A 20,291-nucleotide genomic window follows, 5' to 3' on the forward strand; every position below is an offset into this window, starting at 1 on the left:
CAATAGTTATAAAATGTACTAAAATTTTGATAATTGTAATAGTTTATAAAGTTACTAAAATAGTGATAGTTGCAGTAGTTTATAAAATGTATTAAAATGGTATTCATCATTTAGTTTATAAAGATTGCAGAAATTTTGATAATTGTAATAGATTATGAAGTTTACTAAAATTGTGATAGTTGCAATAGTTTATAAAATGTACTAAAATTGTGCTCATTGATTTAGTTTATAAAGTTACTAAAATTGTGATAATTGTAATAATTTATGAAATGCATTTTTAGTAAATAATAATAATTTCAGTTCAATAACAGTTTCTTATGGTCAGTTTTCCTGCCTCTTTGAGGTCGTAATCATTCAGACAGAAGCTATCGAGTGAAGGTGTTTGCTGTATAGATCAATTCACATAATCTGACACGTAAAGAAGTGATGTTAATGCTGCCACAGCACCTTGATGATCGGTCCGTCCTGACCCCTTCTGCAAAGTTTTCCTGTCCTAGTCCAAAGCAAGGCAGAGGATGCAATATTGCTTGTTTGGAACATTGTGAGAGCTGAGGGAAATTAAAGTAACTAAATCAAAATAAATAGATGTCTAAATGGGGCCACTACTAAAGTTCATGAGACAGTACCTAATGCCCGAAATTGAATTTTCAGTGTCCTTGGTTTTCTAATACATTAAAAGCCCAGATATGATTGGATTGCTCATTGCCATTAAGAAAAAATTATGCATCTTCAAGGCAGAGACCTTGTCCATCATTCCTTGTATATGCCGTTCCTTTTTTATTATTATTGGATTATCTCTACAATATATACATTACTTAGACAGCTTAAAAGATGCGATTATGTCTGACTCAAGCAAATGCTTTTTTCTTGCAAAATAGCTGGTCAGTTATGCACACATATTTTGATTTCCATCTAATATAATGTTTTTAAATATTAATGTAATGTGATGTTTTGATTAAACACATTGATTTGGAAATCCTATTTCAGTCATTTTATGTAGTTTATCATTAGTGACTTTTACTCTTTTAATGATATTTCAAATTGTTCTGCTTGTTGAGGAGAAATGTGCTGTTACTTGTCTAAGTGATTAGACTTGAGATAAAACAAGTGAAAAAATCCCATGAGCTTACACTGCGGGAGGGACACGAGCCATATCTAGAGACCAGAATATCATAGAGACATGAGGGTGGGCTCTTATGAATTGGGCAAATAAGCAACTACCTAGAACACCCAAACAACCACATAGCAATGTGCTAACAACCAATAAGAATACCTTAGCAACCGCAATGCCATAGAAACCACCCGCAATGCCATAGCATCATGACATCAAGTGTTGCACATACAAGCACCACTTACATTTTCTTGAAAAAATTTTTAAATCTTCTTTATATGGGTGTGATCTCAAAGGTTTTATTTTTTTACATTTGTGTAAATGTAATAAGCAGTATCTTATTTAAATCTGTGCAAAAGTAAAACAAAGAAACTATTGTTTTGATTATTTATTTGTCTTTTAGTCACAATATACCACTGTGATTTTCCAGATTTAAAGATTTTCTGGCTGTTTCGACCTTCTCTGCTGCCACAGTAAACAGAACACATGGATATCTTCAGATTGACACAAAAATAGAAGGCAGATAGGAACTTTCCAACTAGCAGTCTGTCTGAATACGTGCATAACGTCTACTCCACTCCCCCGAGCCCCTGACACAGAACACAAAGCTTTTAAGATAGTTTAATATGATTCAGATCAGGCTCTGTGTGTTTGCACTGCAACGAGAACAATGTCTAAAAAGCTTGGCTGCCTGCAGTTATTCAGACTCAGCAACCCAAACTGCCAGTGATATTTTTCAGGAGGTGTTAAACACCCCATCTGGGGAATAAGAAAATATCTGACATTCTTTCATATGAGCCTACCGTTGACAATGACCGCCAACTGATGACAAGTCCCATTGGGGGAAAAAAGAGTTTGTATTACAGAAAAACCCCAAACAAAAATAGAAGTAAGCCACCCAAACATCTGCAAGTTACAGTGAATGCTGTCGATAAAATGAGGGGTAACTTTTTTGTGTAACGATTGTGCTACAGGCATGAATGATACCCTCTAATAGTCGACAACACAGGTTTTCACATTTTTACCTGGCGGACACTAAAAAAGCGAGGGACCGAAGCCATATTTAGGGACCAGGATATCATAGCATCATATGGTTGGGCACTTTTGAATTGGACCAGAAAGCAATTACCTAGCAACCAACCAAAACTCCCTATCAACCACACAGCCATGCGCAAGCCACCACTCTAGGTCCCTACTGTAGCAACTGTAAAGCAACTCCTCAGCATCTACCAGTGAGTTTTGCATGGGCATGCACGTTTACATTTTCTTCACAAATTAAATTAACCTTGTGTATATGTTGTATCTCCATTTCTGTGTTATATATCCTTTAGTTCAGGGGGGTCTCAAACACATCTCTCACACAGCCTGTGCGAGAGTTTCATACCACCTCTCAAGTGTTTATTCTTATATCTGGCCAGCAAATAAATGTTCACTTTCTGCATTTAAAGGACTTTAATGTGGACATGTCTATGCAGATGAAGAGATCATACCTGAAAGTCTAACTCATATTTACTTTTTCATAGGTATGACATCTGCACATATAAGAACAAACCCTGTGGGACCCTTGGTAAGTAAACAAAAGTTTCATCCTTAGACCAAATGTTCACTACAACAAATTATATTTGATGAATTTATGGCAATTGATTTATCAGTATTTTGTCTTGTTTTCCATTAAAATATCTAAGTATCCTTAGGCAAGCAAATTAAAAATGAAAACAGGTTACATACCCATCATGAGATCAATGTTGTTGGCCGCATAAATATGCAAAAAAGAACATTATCCCAAGGTTTGCAGTGCGAAAACCTTGAAACCTGACAACTCAGGATGAATTACTAACCCAGGGGTACGAACAATGTGAACAATGATTACTTTTACCCAGGGTTTAAAATTGCCCTGGGTTTACAATTTCAAGTGTGAAACACCCAAAATATTCCCGTGAGATAATTGGGAAAGACTTTGTTGCATTCTCTTTATAGAGCTGTTTGGTGCTTTGGCTCACATTGAGCTCAAACATGGCTTAAAGCCTGCTTGTCCCTACAGACACCTCTGTCTCTTGTTTCATTTCCAAACATTCTCACTTCTGTCTGCTAAGAGCTGGAGGTGTTTACCCCTCCCCTGGGAAAGCCAACAAGAAAAAGTCTGAAGAAAAGAAGATTACAATATATAACAGTGATTATAAGAAAAGAAGAAAAATTAGGTTAAAGGAATTTGGGATAACACAAGTTTTTTCTTTCCCCCAAAATGGACTGCAGGGAGTGTCAAAGCCTCATCTTATCTGAGCCAGCCCCCCTCCAGGGCTCAACCGTATATCTTAGAAGTAATATTGTGACTCCAGGGGTGGTTTGACAGATTGACCGCATTCGTCACATTCCCCGGGTCCTTTTAATTGCCCTGGCATCTGCTCTGCTTCCTTGCTGACCCCCTCCTCTTTCTCCACCTCCATCTCCACTTCAACACCCCCACTAACCCAGAGGCATCATCCTGATCTTGGGTCAACGTGTTGCCCTCCAGGGGTCACTGGGTAATCGTAGAGAGGGGATAATACCAACGCGACCCTTGGCTTAGGAAAACAAGCCCAACCAACAAGCTTTCAAGCCAGAAAGGGCCCAGAAAGGCCCAATCCTTTCTCGCTTTCCTTTTCTACACTTCTTGCCTCCAGTCGGTGTCTTATTAGTCTTTGATTTGCATGTCCGCTCTTGCCCTCAGAACAAGGAAGATAAAGAGACCAGAAGTGCTTATGTTGGCGTGATGGCTGCCGAACAGCTCACCACCTAATCGTTACAAACCTTTTTTTTTTTTGGTATTCCATACTCCCTTGTTCGTGTGCAAGATTATCTTGCCCACAGGGATGTTATGTTTAGACCCTTTTCAAGATTTTATTGAGTTACTTTTAAATTTAAAGGATTAGTACACCAAACAAAATAAATTTTGCTGTCATTTAAGCACCCTTATCTTGTTCCAAGCCCATATGACCTATATGCTCTTTTTCATGAAATTACAATAAATGGAAATGGGAGCTTCCAAGATTTCAAAAAGGTAACTTATGATGCCTTATAATAAGGTTCCTTATGATTTGTATGGTGAACTGACCAAAAACTGTATCTTTTATCACTAAGAATCTTGACATTCACCCAGTTCTATGTTTTATGTTTATGAGAATTCATCAGAGAACGTCTTATGAATAATTGGAACAGATCTTTTTTAATGAATCGGTCAAACTGGTTCTGAAGGATTTGTTCATGAATCTGACTGATCTGTTCAGTGATCCAGTTGCAGTGGTTCTCAAGTTAAGAGCTCACTTTAGGGGAAGATTATAAGAGTGCTTATCAAACAAAGCTCTCATTTGACCTCAGAAGGTGAACTATTCCTTTGAATTAAAGGACCAAGGACTCCTTGATCCTTTACATCAGTTTGTTAAAAAAACCCTACCCACCACATATTTGATCCAACCTTATTCAGCTTGGGCATGCAAAGGCCAGAACAAGCTTCAGATCTTGGATGGTCCTGCGAACATCTAGCTTAAGGGTTTTGTGTTGTGCCCCCATCACTCACCAACAGATGTAATCTGGTGAGAATTGCTTCTCTCTCCCAGGGTTGACAGAGGGGAAAACAAAGAACTCAGAGACACCTGGATTTTGGAAAAGCTTTTTTTGCCCCGCTTCATAACTTCCAGAAGAACCCCCCTCCCCTTCACAGAAGCAGCTGGCTTTGAGCTTACCTTCAGTCAGAATGTGAAGACATAATTTTAGCTCCATCTCCATCTTTATATCTTCATTCTTCCCAGATCCATGCATACTGTGGGGAATCTTACGAAAGAAATGTCAGAGTTTATTTAAAAATCAAACAATAGTTTTCATAAGATTAAAATGCCCCCTGTTCTACCACATTGAGGTGGATTGCTACAAAAGGGACATTCACAGCAGAGTATATTTAATGTTTCAACTCTGTTTATTTATGGCAAGGAACATTACGGCACAACAGAACATTTTTTTAAAAATCCCTGAAGTGTGGTGACAAAACACTGTCAATATTACATTTTAGCTCACTCTTGAATATGTTGTTCTTGTTCTAAAACCCGAAAAATTCTCAACTGAAAGTTCCTTTGGAACAAAGTAGACGTGATAAGACTAAAGATACAGTGGGGCTCATGCTAGTAAGACTTGTATGATCATTTACAGTAGTTGTTACATTTCTAATAATATACTGTATATAATAAAGCAATATCATACTTGCAATGGTTCTGTGATATTGCTTATACACAACAAACAAGTAATATTAAATAACTTATTTTTCAAATAGTTCCAAAAACGATTTTCTAAATATCTAAAACTAAACTCAGTTTGTATTAGTGGTGTTTCTTTTGTCCACGAATCAGTGTTTTTCCACGATTCTCTTATGTGAATGGATTGGTCTTGTTCAGTTCAATTTTTTGGTGGTGGACAACTAAAATAAATGACTGATTAAAGAATCGTTCAGTCATTGATTTAACGAATCACTCGCTTTCAGAATAAAAAAGACGCTCATTTGTCGCCACCTACTGGAGTAAATATGCAATCTCCAAAAATGGTTACTGAACAAATCAGTGAATGAAATCAAAATAAATGATGAATCATTTGTGAAGCGGAGTGATACAAATGGCCCAGTGCTATCCACAGTCTCCCTGACTAACCACTGGGCGATGTAATGATGATTACAATTGCTGCTGGACTGTTTTCTAGTACCGGTCTAAATACGTAACTACCAATACGAACATTCCAGACAGAGAGCAACAATCATTTTAAGTGTCAGTTAAAGTAGAAATGAGTTGAGGCTCAACTTGTGCAGTTGTTGACTGTCATAACAACTTGAAGTTGTTAATGATATCAACGTTACTGACCACGGCTCATAGCTTCACATTATCCACCTTTGACAAATGAGGCACTGTCAACTATTTAAAGTATTCACACTTTGGTGCCAAGTTTTACAAATGTAATATGCTACATCACATTATCCGCTAAGAACATTCACTGATGCAAATAAAAATACTAGAGACCTGAAAATGAAAACAGGCATCCATTATGAATTGTGGAAGACTTCCATGCTCAGGAAAAAAGTGGATTGGACTGTATATGACCACTTTTAAAATGCCACTTCAGATTCGAGGACCGGAAATCGAGGAACTGAAGCTTGGCACATTTCATGTTTATGAGGCCATGTCCACACTAATACGTTTTCATTTGATTATTTTCACCATGTTGACGTTTCTCATCTACACAAGAACACCATTTTCTTCCATGATTTTTAAAGCATATAAAAAACGCTCCCCATTACTGGATACTTTGTAAAGCGATGACATAAGGAGTTTTTAAATGGAAACGGATTAATGTTGATGTGGCCTAAGGGTACCAGAAGTCTGTGATTTTTGTGTACACGTGCTTTCAGTTGGTTCTAAGTTTTATCCTAAACTGTAAAGTGTGAAGTTATTTATGAATCATAATTTCGGCATGAAAATGTTCCCACACAGGTTTTTACGCACAAATATGTACATACACACATTTAGCAAATGAGACATAATGACTTTTTTATGATTTCTGGCTCCTTTTAGCAGCTTTGAAAGCATGAATAATGAAAACATCTATATATTTAGGGGTGCAAAGTGAAGTGTTTTCTTGAATTCCGAGCTCTGGCTTACATTACTAGGTGGTCCCTTGTTACCAGAGGTAGAATTTATAAATCTGAACCCCCTGTCTAGACATTTTCCAGCTACAACATCAGTTGTTTTTTTATTTAATCGTCTAGCCGGCAATGCTGACGTCCCCCTAGTGATTTAAAGAAAACTATTGCATAAACTTTTCGCCAGCTTTAAGCTCAGTGGTGTAGAGATTAATGTGAAGAATCTCACGTTAAAGTAGTGACTCAGTGTAGCACTACTACACCTTGACCTGACCTTGTGTGTGTATGTGTGTGGCCAGGTTTGGCGTCTGTAGCTGGAATGTGTGAGCCGGAGAGAAGCTGTAGTATTAATGAAGATATAGGCCTGGGCTCAGCCTTTACTATTGCACATGAGATCGGACATAAGTAAGTACACACTCTTTCCTTTTCTTTACTTTTCTCATTTGAGTTATTTCTTTTTATTTTGACACACACTGTTTGTCCATGGACATAAATGTCAGTGTCAATTTATTTAATAAAGCATGGTTAAAAACAGCAGACTGTTGACCAATGTGCAGAACAATAATCAAATTCAATAATTAAATTAAAAGATAAGACAGAAAAGGAGATACAGCAGGATAAATGTAAATAACATAAACAAATGACACCTCAAAGCATGCGGCTTGTTTAGGAGTGGGGTGCCATTACTTTTCGAAAGGATCTGACTTACCATTTTCACCTAGCAGACAATTAAAAATGTACGATGTACCAAAGCTCTATCTAGGGACCAGAATATTACTGAGTTTTGATGTGGGCTCTTTTTGGGTCAGTAAGCAACCCATTAGCAATAACCCAGAACAGATCGCCCTAGCAACCACCCATATCACTAGTGGTTAGGTTTAGGCTAAAGTGTGAGGTTAGGGAGGTAGGTTTTACTCATTAAAACCTCTAATATTCACCTTAAAAACCATCTGATTATGTCATCATTTCACACGCTTTTGGCGCTCCCTGCTGGAAATTTCACTAGGAAACTGCAGCCAAACGTGTAATGAAGCATGTCATTTTGGCAGAAATGTTGCCATTGTCACGTAAATTTCATGAGATCAGGCTGCATATCACACAAGCAACCTCGTAGCAACATACTAAAAAACACTGTAGCAACCGCATAGTAATTACCCTGGCAACGTATTAAGTCTTTATAGTCAAAAATAACATTTTGTATTAATGCCACAGTGAATGATGTGAAGACGTTTGGACAATGCATATGAAAGGGCTTGTCATTTTCTTTAAAATAGCCAATAGGCTTTAGTAACACCACAGCCATGAACCATGAATTGATACTTGCATGTTGGTTGAAGGTGTTCTTTTAGGGAAGGGACAATATCAATCTACAGAGCATTTTATTGCCAGAACATTTGTGTAGTGCAAGGTGAATATGTCATGAATCATTTTGTCTGTTTTTACAAGAAGAGATAAACAGTGAATTGTAAAATCACATATCTGTATATATCTGTCAGTTTTTTTGGAGTACACTAACAAATAAACACCCTCAAAGCTAACAGATATGGACTTAAGGCCACCAAACTTCAATTTTAATTTCATGGGTTTAATGCGATGGTCAGAGCTATACTAAAGTAATTGTGGTTGAAAAATTGCACATTATTCTACAAATAATGCCTGCACATCTCATGGGCTCATTGTGTCTGGATTTGTTTAAGAGTGGTCACTAATTCCTTCAATCATGTATTATATACAGTGAGGAAAATAAGTATTTGAACACCCTGCTATTTTGCAAGTTCTCCCACTTAGAAATCATGGAGGGGTCTGAAATTGTCATCGTAGGTGCATGTCCACTGTGAGAGACATAATCTAAAAAAAAAAATCCAGAAATCACAATGTATGATTTTTTAACTATTTATTTGTATGATACAGCTGCAAATAAGTATTTGAACACCTGAGAAAATCAATGTTAATATTTGGTACAGTAGCCTTTGTTTGCAATTACAGAGGTCAAACGTTTGCACACACTGCAGGAGGGATTTTGGCCCACTCCTCCACACAGATCTTCTCTAGATCAGTCAGGTTTCTGGGCTGTCAGCTGAGAAACACGGAGTTTGAGCTCCCTCCAAAGATTCTCTATTGGGTTTAGGTCTGGAGACTGGCTAGGCCATGCCAGAACCTTGATAAGCTTCTTACAGAGCCACTCCTTGGTTATCCTGGCTGTGTGCTTCGGGTCATTGTCATGTTGGAAGACCCAGCCTCGACCCATCTTCAATGCTCTAACTGAGGGAAGGAGGTTGTTCCCCAAAATCTCGCAATACATGGCCCCGGTCATCCTCTCCTTAATGCAGTGCAGTCGCCCTGTCCCATGTGCAGAAAAACACCCCCAAATCATGATGCTACCACCCCCATGCTTCACAGTAGGGATGGTGTTCTTGGGATGGTATTCTTCTTCCTCCAAACACGGTTAGTGGAATTATGACCAAAAAGTTCTATTTTGGTCTCATCTGACCACATGACTTTCTCCCATGACTCCTCTGGATCATCCAAATGGTCATTGGCAAACTTAAGCCGGGCCTTGACATGTGCTGGTTTAAGCAGGGGAACCTTCCGTGCCATGCATGATTTCAAACCATGACGTCTTAGTGTATTACCAACAGTAACCTTGGAAACAGTGGTCCCAGCTCTTTTCAGGTCATTGACCAGCTCCTTCCGTGTAGTTCCGGGCTGATTTCTCACCTTTCTTAGGATCATTGAGACCCCACGAGGTGAGATCTTGCATGGAGCCCCAGTCCGAGGGAGATTGACAGTCATGTTTAGCTTCTTCCATTTTCTAATGATTGCTCCAACAGTGGACCTTTTTTCACCAAGCTGCTTTGCAATTTCCCCGTAGCCCTTTCCAGCCTTGTGGAGGTGTACAATTTTATCTCTAGTGTCTTTGGATAGCTCTTTGGTCTTGGCCATGTTAGTAGTTGGATTCTTACTGATTGTATGGGGTGGACAGGTGTCTTTATGCAGCTAAACAGGTGCATCTAATTTAGGATAATAAATGGAGTGGAGGTGGACATTTTAAAGGCAGACTAACAGGTCATTGAGGGTCAGAATTCAAGCTGATAGACAGGTGTTCAAATACTTATTTGCAGCTGTATCATACAAATAAATAGTTAAAAAATCATATATTGTGATTTCTGGATTTTTTTTTTTAGATTATGTCTCTCACAGTGGACATGCACCTACGATGACAATTTCAGACCCCTCCATGATTTCTAAGTGGGAGAACTTGCAAAATAGCAGGGTGTTCAAATACTTATTTTCCTCACTGTATATTCACTGAGCTTTGATATGTGAACAAGCGTGAACACAATTCTTTATGCAAATCACACTCTGTACAAATGAACCCAATCCTGAACGCTTAGCAAAATAACAGTGATCTATTGGTCTATGTAGCTGTTGGGCTAAGTTCTGCGATATGGCAATTTCCTCTATTACTGTATGTGTTGTGTCTGCATCTGTTGTGGGACAGTTGTAAAAATAGCCCTGACTTCTTGCAGGGAAGTAAAGAAAAAAAGAAGCACTGCACTGATTTATATTGAGAGTAGAGTGAAATGTCATAAACGTGGGCCTTACAAAAACAAAGAGGAATTGTGTGAAGTGGTGGTGGGGGGTGGGGGGTATGTTATATACATTAGAGCTTCATTTCTGTGTTCGGATAGACCCCGGCAAAGAAAATCTTCGAGGTCCCGGTGTAAGGTGATCTGATTTTTTCATCCATTTTACAGATAGATATGTATGGGAACAAAAATGACACGGCTCAAATGATGTATTTGTGGAGTTACCGGCGAGGAATGCGACTGAATGCTTCAGCAGACTTGTACGCCAATGAGCAGATGAAAGAAGGTGAAAAGCAGGGCAGGTTCATTAAGAAATAACTCTTTGATTGAGGTCTGTTCAAACATATAATTATTGATTGACAGGCAGGAATCAGGGTGGTGATTAGAACTTTCTCGTTCCTCCAGACAACTCCTGGCCTTTGACCCATGTGTCCCCTTCACACAGCTGTTACTGAGCCAGAAAAAGCCTCTCTTTACAGCCTAGCTGAAGGAGACTTCCTCTGCTCCTCCTGGTCCTTCTGAGCTGCCCCAGCTTGTTGCTTGTGTGTGGGGTAGGGCTGGGCGATATAGCTAAACAAATTATTTAGCAATATTTTTAGCCTTTTTAAAGATATATATATATATACAGTATATCTTTCTATTTTTATGTATGCAATTTTATTGGTGAAAAGAACTATTATTCAACCAAACAGCCAGTGATGCCAATTAGGTTGAAAATGTTTAAAGTAAAAAGACTGTCAAAATTAGGGCTGTCAATCTACATTTTTTTAAATGAATTAATTTCATGAAGTGATAGTTTTGCTTCTTTAAATCACAGATGCTAATAGAACCTCTTACACCTCTCATATCCTCAATTCGCAAGACAAGAAAGGATCACGAAACTAGTTTCATGACACACACTTTAGGAAACTTAAAGGTCAGTCATTGTTTACTCACCCCTGTGTTTTTATAACCCTATATGACTTTCTTTCTTTTTCTTGACATAAAGGGAGAAATTGTGAAACAATGTTGTGCTCAGTGATGTCAAATAATGCCAGTTTATGGTGACTACCACTTTAAGCTTCATAAAGCAAAAGTATAATTCAGAAGTCTAAAAAATGTTTGTACACGACTCAAGCCTTGTTCTGAAGGAATATGTTATGGTGGTTGGTGAGAATCAAACAGAAATCTAATGTATTATTAAATGAAACTCTTGACCAACCATTGCTGTCCTGTGCACATTCATGAGAGTGCACGAGAGCAGCAGTTTGCGCAGCCTCACTAGTGAGACGAGGCAAAAAACTGCTTTTTGTTTCTCGTCAACCGGACCACCAGTGATATTAACAACTGAAAACGTAACATAGCTGCATATAAACCAGAAAACAGAACTTACAAAACATGTCTGAAGAGTTTTTAGTAGAAGAATAGATGAATCTCCTATGCCCAGCCTTATTTTTTTTTTAACCGGAGTACTCAATCAAACAGAGAGAGATAAAAGAGGCTGAAGACCCCAGTCACACCATGTGGTAACTAGATGGCACTTCACATGACATGTGATAAAGGTATCTTTTCAATGTTAATCCATTTTTTACATAAGCAGCCGGGAAGAGTGACATTACATTCTGTCGATCGCTTGGTTTCTGTTTGTGGCTTGTGCCGTGCAGCCCCGTCTGCTATGAACCGGTCCAAAATCTTTCTTATAACATTGTATTGAAGCCAGCATCTCACTTGCTGATAAAAAAACAACTTGATTTTGGCCAAGAATACACCTACCAACTGTTTTCGCTGAGGTCTTACTCTCTTCAGGTGAAGGTCTGTCACAAATACACACCTTTTCAGAATTGAAAAGACATGGAAGATATTTCCGCTCCATCCGCTTTTCTCTCTGGTTCTTCAATTCACTTTCAGTAAGCAAAACCTCAAAAACATATCGGTCTCCTGTACTCTCTCTCTGACTGTAGCATTTGGGTGTGTATGTGTGGCTGCCTTCGGCCGCTTCCATCTCTTTGTTTGATTTCCAAGTACTCCGGTTCAAACAAATAAGGCTGGGCATAGAAATGCATGTTCTCGTCGACTTCGAACTCCAGACATGTTTTGTAAGTTCTGTTCTCTGGTTTGTTTGCAGTTGTATTTTGTTTACTGTTGTTAATATCGCGTATGGTCCGGTTGAAGCTAAACAAAGCAGATTATCGCTTGAACACCCCATCTTGTGGGTGCAGCATAATTGTTGTTTTCGTGCACTCTCATGAACGCACACAGGACACCAATGGTCGGTCAAGAGTTTCACTTAAGAATACTTTCAATTTTGGTTTGTTTCTCACCAAACCTTATCGTATTCCTTCAGAACAAGGCATAATCATTTATTGGACTACTGAATTATACTTTTGCGTCCTTTTGAAGCTTAAAGAAGTGGTCACACCTTAAACTGCAATCACTGAGCACAACATTATTCACAATTTCTCCCTTTATGTCAAGAAAAAGAAAGAAAGTCATATGGTGTTATAACAACACAAGGGTGAGTAAACAATGACTGAATTTTCATTTTTGGGTGAACTATCTCTTTAATGGCCTTGTTAAGCGCAAAAAGTTCTCCAACCTTAGAGTGGGCGATCTCCCTTAAATTGACGTGATTCGTCAAAGCTTATAATCTGCCTTTTTTCTGACAGTTTTGGCATGAACCACGATGGCATCGGGAACTCCTGCGGGACCAAAGGTCATGAGACAGCCAAGCTGATGGCAGCCCATATCACGGCAAATACCAACCCCTTCTCCTGGTCAGCCTGCAGCAAGGACTACATCACCAGCTTTCTGGAGTAAGTGAAAAGAAGATTTAAAGTGTCACAGTTTTATATGTATTGAAACGTTTCACAATCCAAAAGAAAAAAATTCAAGAACGCTTTATGGACTTCAGGTCAGGGTAGACGCCATTGTTGAGGGATATCAGACTAAAACTTCCTGGCAGTTAATGACTCTCTTAAAAGCTTAAAAAAGGACCCAAAAGTATCATAAAAACAGCCAAGGCAACAGCATTTTCCAAGTCTTCTGAATGGATACAATAGGTTTTGGTGAGAAACAACCTGAAAGACTTCCCATGCACATTCATGAGTGCATGAGGGAAGCTCCCGAGAACTGGCATTTTTTTGCGCCAAAAAAATGCAAGTACTCATTCTTGTACAAACCTGTTAATGTTCTTGATTTTAAAGAGTCAGTTCAAGACTAGATGGAACCATGGACGTGGTAATGTACAAGGCAGCCATAGGCTAGTGTTTGAATTGTTAGTCTCACGTTAGATGAAAGTAAAGAATAGTGGTTACCATGGCTGTCAAAACGTTTTCCCTGTGAATAACCTCAGGGAAGAATATTAACATCAGAGTCATCGCTGGCATCTCAAGCTTTATCATCGTGTGCCAACTTCCACACAAACACAAAGAAATTGCTTTGGTATGCACTCCCTGTTGTATAATCACACCGTATCATCTGAGACCATTTCAGATTGAGGTTGAATTCTAGCCTTCCTTTTTTGGATTTGCTTAGCACAGAGCAATTCATCAATAATGGCCCTTCTCTGAAATCTCAGGTTGATGTAATCTTTGGCAGTAAAACAGCTCTGCAATGAAAATGCTACACTGTTATTACCACAACATCCCCCATCTAGCAGATTGTGGATGTGTAGCTGGATCTTTCCTTGCCAGTAACCAATTTAGGCTGCTGAGTCGACCTCATTTCAGTGTACTTGCTTGTGCACATAGAAGCTTCCATTGAAGAGAGAGGTTATAGAAAATTGGTTAATAAACAGTTTAGCCTGCTATTTGCAGGAGTCTTTATTAGTTGCCGAGTTATCAGACAGGTCAATTAGTCGGCTGGTACTTGGCCGTTTTGAGATTAGCGGAAATTTATTTTTTAAAATGTTTTTTTAATGTAAACATGCACTAGATGCTAAATGCACAAAGTCTCTTGAAGGCAAGTCAGTTCACTCAGTGGCAATTTTCGTTACACCTCTGGGCAGCCTGTGGGATGCTATTTTCTATGGATACTATAGACAGGTTCGAAACAAGCATGTACCCCCCATTTGTTATACCATGATCAATTGGAAAATGGGAAAATTCTTTATGTTGAAACCTCCCCAATGTTCAAGCCAATTCTATACTTACTGTAACGGAATCTTCCGTTGAAGCTCAGTGAGGTGCAGAACAACACCCAGCAGGGACCAGGGCGACCCTGCTCCCGACATGCAGGCAAAGACGATGTATCCTCAATGGAAACACAGCTGACACACAGCAAGTTGGAAGGCAACCACACACCTGACACGCGGGCTACCAACAGATACACGAGACAGCACCAAATAGGCAGTTAGAGTGATGTTAGTACTTCACACCAGACAGCTCTCTATAATGTAAATACATCACATTATACATTTAAAATTCAATCAAACAATCCAAGCCAAGGACTTGACACATGAGGTGATTACATTTAGGCATGAACAAACAAGGGGCAAGTGCCGCTCGCAGCTGAAAGTTGACATGATCAGCGTTCCCATGGAAACAATTTCAAACTAAGATTTTCTTTGCGATTTTCTATTCAACTCTTTGCTTTTGTGCTGAAAAATTGTAAATAATTACTCTCTAAATCCATTTTATTGCTTGGAGATCTGCTCTCTTTAATGAGTTTACCCAAGGAAGTTTTGTTGACATGTTAAATAAACATGTCTGTTTTTAAAGTGACCATTTTTGTCTTTCTCTAAAGGAATAAACAGTCTGTGTTTGTGTATTAGAAAACGAGGGGACATTTTCAAACTTGTCTTTCTCCCCGGTGAGTGGATTATTCCAACAAACATCATGGGAAAAATAGAAAATTGAATGGGTGAAACCAAATACAGCATTGGTTCCCCCCGGGCAAGAGCTCATGTGTTGCTTTCCTTTCCAATGTTTTTAGGTTAGTTTTAATTAGATTAGACGTCCAATATTGTGGTGGGAAGCAAGAGATCACTGTTTCAGCAAATACTTCCTGTAGCATGCTCAAAAGAAACCAGATCCATAAATTGCTATTTTTTTTATATTTAGATATGTTTTTGAACACAGTTTTCAAATGAAAATCATTAACCAATGCTCTCCTGGAATCTTAAAATTTTTGCTAAATATATATTTTTTTGTCATAGAATGAGCATATACAGAATATATACTGTATAGTGGCCCCACAAATTATTTGTAAATTTAAGAAAAACTGAAGGAATTTATTTCAGTTTGGCTAACATTTTTCAGTCAAATTATTTCACATAAAGATGTCTGTTAGGTTTTAAATGATAAAACGATCAATGCACTTTGTATTGTGACACTTATTGGTTGTCAAAGTTAGTAGATCAAATATGATTTACTACACATGTGGTTATTCTGCAATGACAATATATGTGCCTGAGAAGCAGTCTCCCATCACAGGATTGTATGCATTCCATGGGCATATTTACTGTTTTATTTACCTTTCTCAGACATGATTTATTTATTTGGGGTTTGCTGATTTTAAACTTCCTGTTTTTAGCGAGCAGTCTCACCAGATTGAAAGCACGCACCTAATGTGGAAGCTTAGTTATTTTAGAAAATCTTCACTGCTGTATTGTACAAATGTTTTATCCGTACTATTTATTGTTTTAATTTGTGTTATATGTTTTGAACTCTCATATTACCTCTTGTTCTTATTTTTTCAATGTAATTATATAAAAGAATAGGGAGGGGAGGGTTAATTTCATGAGAACAATAATGGTACATACATTCCAATCAATAGAGGTGAGAAAATTTTTGTATATATAAGCTGACCATCACTAGAGGCACTAGACTAGTGGACGGAAAGTGTTTGTAGCACATGTCAAACAAGGTTGATAGTGCTGCTTGAGCACAAGGAAACTCTGGCCTCCATTGTTTAGGGAGAGGAGTGGGTGCTTTTTTTTTAATACCTCATCAGTCCTAGTTTTTAGACTGTTTTTAAATGGCCATGGTTTTATTTAGCAGAAAATTTGGCTTGGGAATTTAACGTGTTAATTTGTGCAATTAATAGTTTTGTTTAACACATAAAAAAAAAATAAAAAATACCTGTGGCAAAAATAGCTATATATAAAGTTTCAGGAGGTACACTCTGGACTGGACTGCACAGCACATATTTATAATTTATAACAACGCATCATTTTTTGTACAGATTTACTGTACAGAGAATAGAGACTTCACCCGCAAGGTGTGAACATTGAGGCATGGGAGAGATATGGGCAAGCTGCCGTATGTCTTTGCATTGTCCGAAAATACTCATTCACTTTCATCTGAACCAGTGTAAAAAGTGAGAGAGACCCAGCGTGTGCAAAATAGAGACTGAACAACAACCAATTAAAATAATATTTTTGAGGTTTTAAACTTCAGAAAATTTGACTTCAGTATTCAATATGTTTTATATCTTTATGTATAGTGTCAAATAATGCATTGGCAATGCAAACTTCAGATTCTCTTGCCAATAAAATTTTATATGAATTGAATCTGCACATTTGATCATATTATTAAAAAAGTCCACTGGAAAACAGCAGCAGATTTTGCCAAAATTTGAATTACAGCATGTCCACTGATTTTATGGCATGCACTGTATATATTTATTCTTGTATCAAAGATTTATACCTGTTAAAATGTGTCTAATAAAAAAAAAGAAATATTTTACATATTTAAATAATTAAAATAAATTATGACAAACCAATTTCTTGGAAGTGCTTTGGTACAAAGTAAATATATTTATGAATTCATGTTTTTATGATTCGCTGTAATGTATCATGTACAGTGATTAATTGCGATTAATCGCAAATAATCACACAAAACCTTTTAATCGATTCACAGTGGTGGCTCTTAAGTGTCCCTCCGCCATCACTATAATGAGAGACAGGTGTTAAAGATCATTGTGAACCAGGTGACGAGCCTTACCACTCTCTCTCTCTCCCGCAGACCGACACCTGACCATGCCACAAACATTTATTGTATATATATTTCTTTAATATGGTTAACACATTTACCAAATTTCACATTAGATTCTGACATTTTATTCAGCTCCCTGTGAATTCTGAAAACTGGTTAGAAAAGGTCTAAACCTTTACAATGTGTCCAGGGTCAATTACACCGACACACACGCACCACAAACACACAATAGTGATTCCATGTCAATGATCAAGAGATGGAGAAAGAACCTCTCAACTGTATATTTTTGTACATAACAAACCCAGATGGGACCTGTGAAAATCTGCATTCACATGACTTCACAGACGCATCAGCATTTTACCAGCACCGTGTTGCTCTTCCATCTCACCAGACTATTCGTATAAAGTATAATTTACGTGCCAGCGCTCAGAGCAAATCAAGACTTACATAGCAGCACTTTTCATGTGGATTTTTAAAACGGTGCGAATCTAAATGCGTCTTCACGATTGCTGTAGCAAAGTGGACTGTCACGAGTAATACTGTGGAGGATGAGAGTTTTTTTGAAAGAAATTTACTGTACATTGCAATGAATACTCCTATGGGGACTAGTTCTTTCAATTAATAAACCTCCCACGTATACTTTGGGAAACGTTTAATGCTTCTTCAATTGGTGCTATTTTAGTGCATTTCTGTCGTTAAACTGTGGAATAATTTGTTTGGAAAATATTAATAAAACATTATTGTTACATATTTTGTTGCCAAGGGACTAAATGCATTTTGACAGGAAAAGAAGTATATAGTATATATAGTCAAATTTAAGTATTTTTAAAATCTGCGAATAATCGAAAATAACTGAAAAATCACGTGATTTATTGTGATTAAAGATGTTAATGCAACAACAAGACTAATATATATTTTAAGTGGGTTTAGATGGGCAAGGAGGAGACGAGAACCGGCTTAACAATATAAATAATATTTAAGGCAGGGCAGCTGCCCGTAATTCTCTCTCTCTGTCCCACTGCAGTCTCCAGTCGGACTTTATCCCTCTCTGAGGGATCACGACCCGGCCCCACCCTGTGCCCTGTCGCATTCCTCCCTCGTTCTCTCAGGCCCCTGGCATGACGTACACCCCCTTTCTCTGGGGAGACACCCCATCTGCAGGTCATCCCCATCTACCTGGATGAGGGAGGGAACAAGGGGAGGGAAACAAAAAAAAATTGGCACCTAAACGGCAATCGTGCCAAATTAACAAAAACATTTTCAAAAAGAGAGGGAAAGACCAACATGGAGCGGCAGTGGGAGAGAGAGGAGAGAAAGAGAGAGAGAGAGAGAGAGAAAAAAAAAACACTTACTCGCCGGTTCTCCGATATGCTGTAGCTTGGTCCTCGGCCACTCCTCCGACATCCAAGGATGACAGCCGCGCCTTCCCGGACGTATCAGAGACAGTCTTCCGGCCCCTGGCAGACGGAATGCCACGCCGCGTTCTCTGGAAACAGAAGGGGTCTCCCCCGAACCTGGCAGTGGTGGTCCCGCTCCAGGTGGTCGGCCAGGAGCCCCTCCCCGCTCACGGTCGGTGGTCTTATACCCCGGCATGTTTCAGCGGCTGGTAGGGGTCTCCTCCGCCGTTGGCAGGTGGTCGGTTAGGAGCCCCTTCTCCCTTCGCTGTCAGCGGCCGGGCTCCTCCATCCTCCGGCTGGATGGCTGAAGCTGCTCCGTTGGGGTGGATGATAGTGGCGAGGACTCTAGTACGGCGCATCCCTCCTCCTTCCCGGATTTCGGCACCAGTGTAAGGGGTTTAGATGGGCAAGTAGGAGGCGAGAACCGGCTTAACAATATAAATAATATTTAATTAAATAAAAAGACGCACAAAACCACATACAGGGCAGCTGCCCGTAATTCTCTTTCTCTGTCCCACAGCCTGGCTCCGCCCTCCGCCCTTTCACATATATATATATATATGTCGGAAGTGCGCACTATGAATACAACAGAGGAACAAACATCACGTGAGAGTTAGGTCGTTTCAAACAGCAATACAGCGCTGGGCAGAACCAATGATTTAAATGATATATCAGTTTGCTTCAGAAGAAAATAATTGATCGACTGGAGTCTTGTGGATTACTTTTATGCTGCCTAAATATGCCTTTAGGATCATCAAAAAGCCAGCAGCCTGATGGTACCTATTTACTTACATTGTATAGACAAAAATAGCTGAAATAAGCATATAATATCTTCACTTCGGTTCTGCCGAATAAGGAAAGTCATACACATCTGGGACGGTAAAACGAACTAACCCTTTCATTTATTTATTTATTAATCATAAAAACATTTGATTAAACATACCAAAATTATTTTCAGCTGAGATAATTTAGCATTGTCTCTGGTAAATACAAATTCTATTTTGGTTCTGATTTTATTGGAACATTTAGCATGCAATGATGACGTTATTATGTGATTTCATAAAAGAACTGCTGAATCAGTATTTTGAACTGTTTCAAAGGTCCAGCGGTATGAAATGTTAGCGTTTATGTTGTTAGCGAGTCCACTATTCCCTCTGAGAGAGAAGCGTATTCCTCACTCATGTCACTGGAAAAGCAAGCAGGATAATAATTGGTTGTTTTATTCTGGCGGACAGCAACAGCGTGAGGCAGACATGTGTCTTAGACGTTTGGGCTTGCCAGCGCTGGCTCACCAGGAGGGGGGAAAAGCATCCGTTACAGAGATGCTGAGAATAAAATAAGATCAACTCAGAACCCAGAATAAACATAGTCCAACGAAACATGTACTGCCTGTTTCTTGGCCTCTTTTTTGGATTTATTTTTCTACTTTGTTCACGGCAGACAAAGTAGTGGCCCTTTTTTTCAGAGGGTTTCTTGGAAGTGTTCATATTTATATATGACTAAACAGACTAAACACAACTCTTGACTGGACGTGTGACCTCCGGTACCTTCCGTTTTTTTTTTTTACTTGTTCAGTCCCTTTTGTTATTTTATTGGCTCTTCAAAGGATTCCATAGGAGCACCACA

The 20,291-nt window shown here is 38.7% G+C and overlaps 1 protein-coding gene across 1 annotated transcript in view; it reads left to right on the forward strand.

Annotated features, from left to right (window-relative positions):
• Window positions 1-20,291, forward strand: part of adamts6 (ADAM metallopeptidase with thrombospondin type 1 motif, 6) — a 108,757-nt gene that overhangs the window by 17,579 nt on the left and 70,887 nt on the right. The window contains exons 7-9 of the mRNA XM_052116752.1: window positions 2,635-2,678; window positions 7,064-7,169; window positions 13,000-13,146. Of these exons, the coding sequence (XP_051972712.1) occupies window positions 2,635-2,678; window positions 7,064-7,169; window positions 13,000-13,146 (297 nt within the window). The remainder of the gene's footprint in view (window positions 1-2,634; window positions 2,679-7,063; window positions 7,170-12,999; window positions 13,147-20,291) is intronic.

The sequence above is a fragment of the Xyrauchen texanus genome, chromosome 44, assembly GCF_025860055.1.
Source record: "Xyrauchen texanus isolate HMW12.3.18 chromosome 44, RBS_HiC_50CHRs, whole genome shotgun sequence".
NCBI classification, from domain to species: domain Eukaryota; kingdom Metazoa; phylum Chordata; class Actinopteri; order Cypriniformes; family Catostomidae; genus Xyrauchen; species Xyrauchen texanus.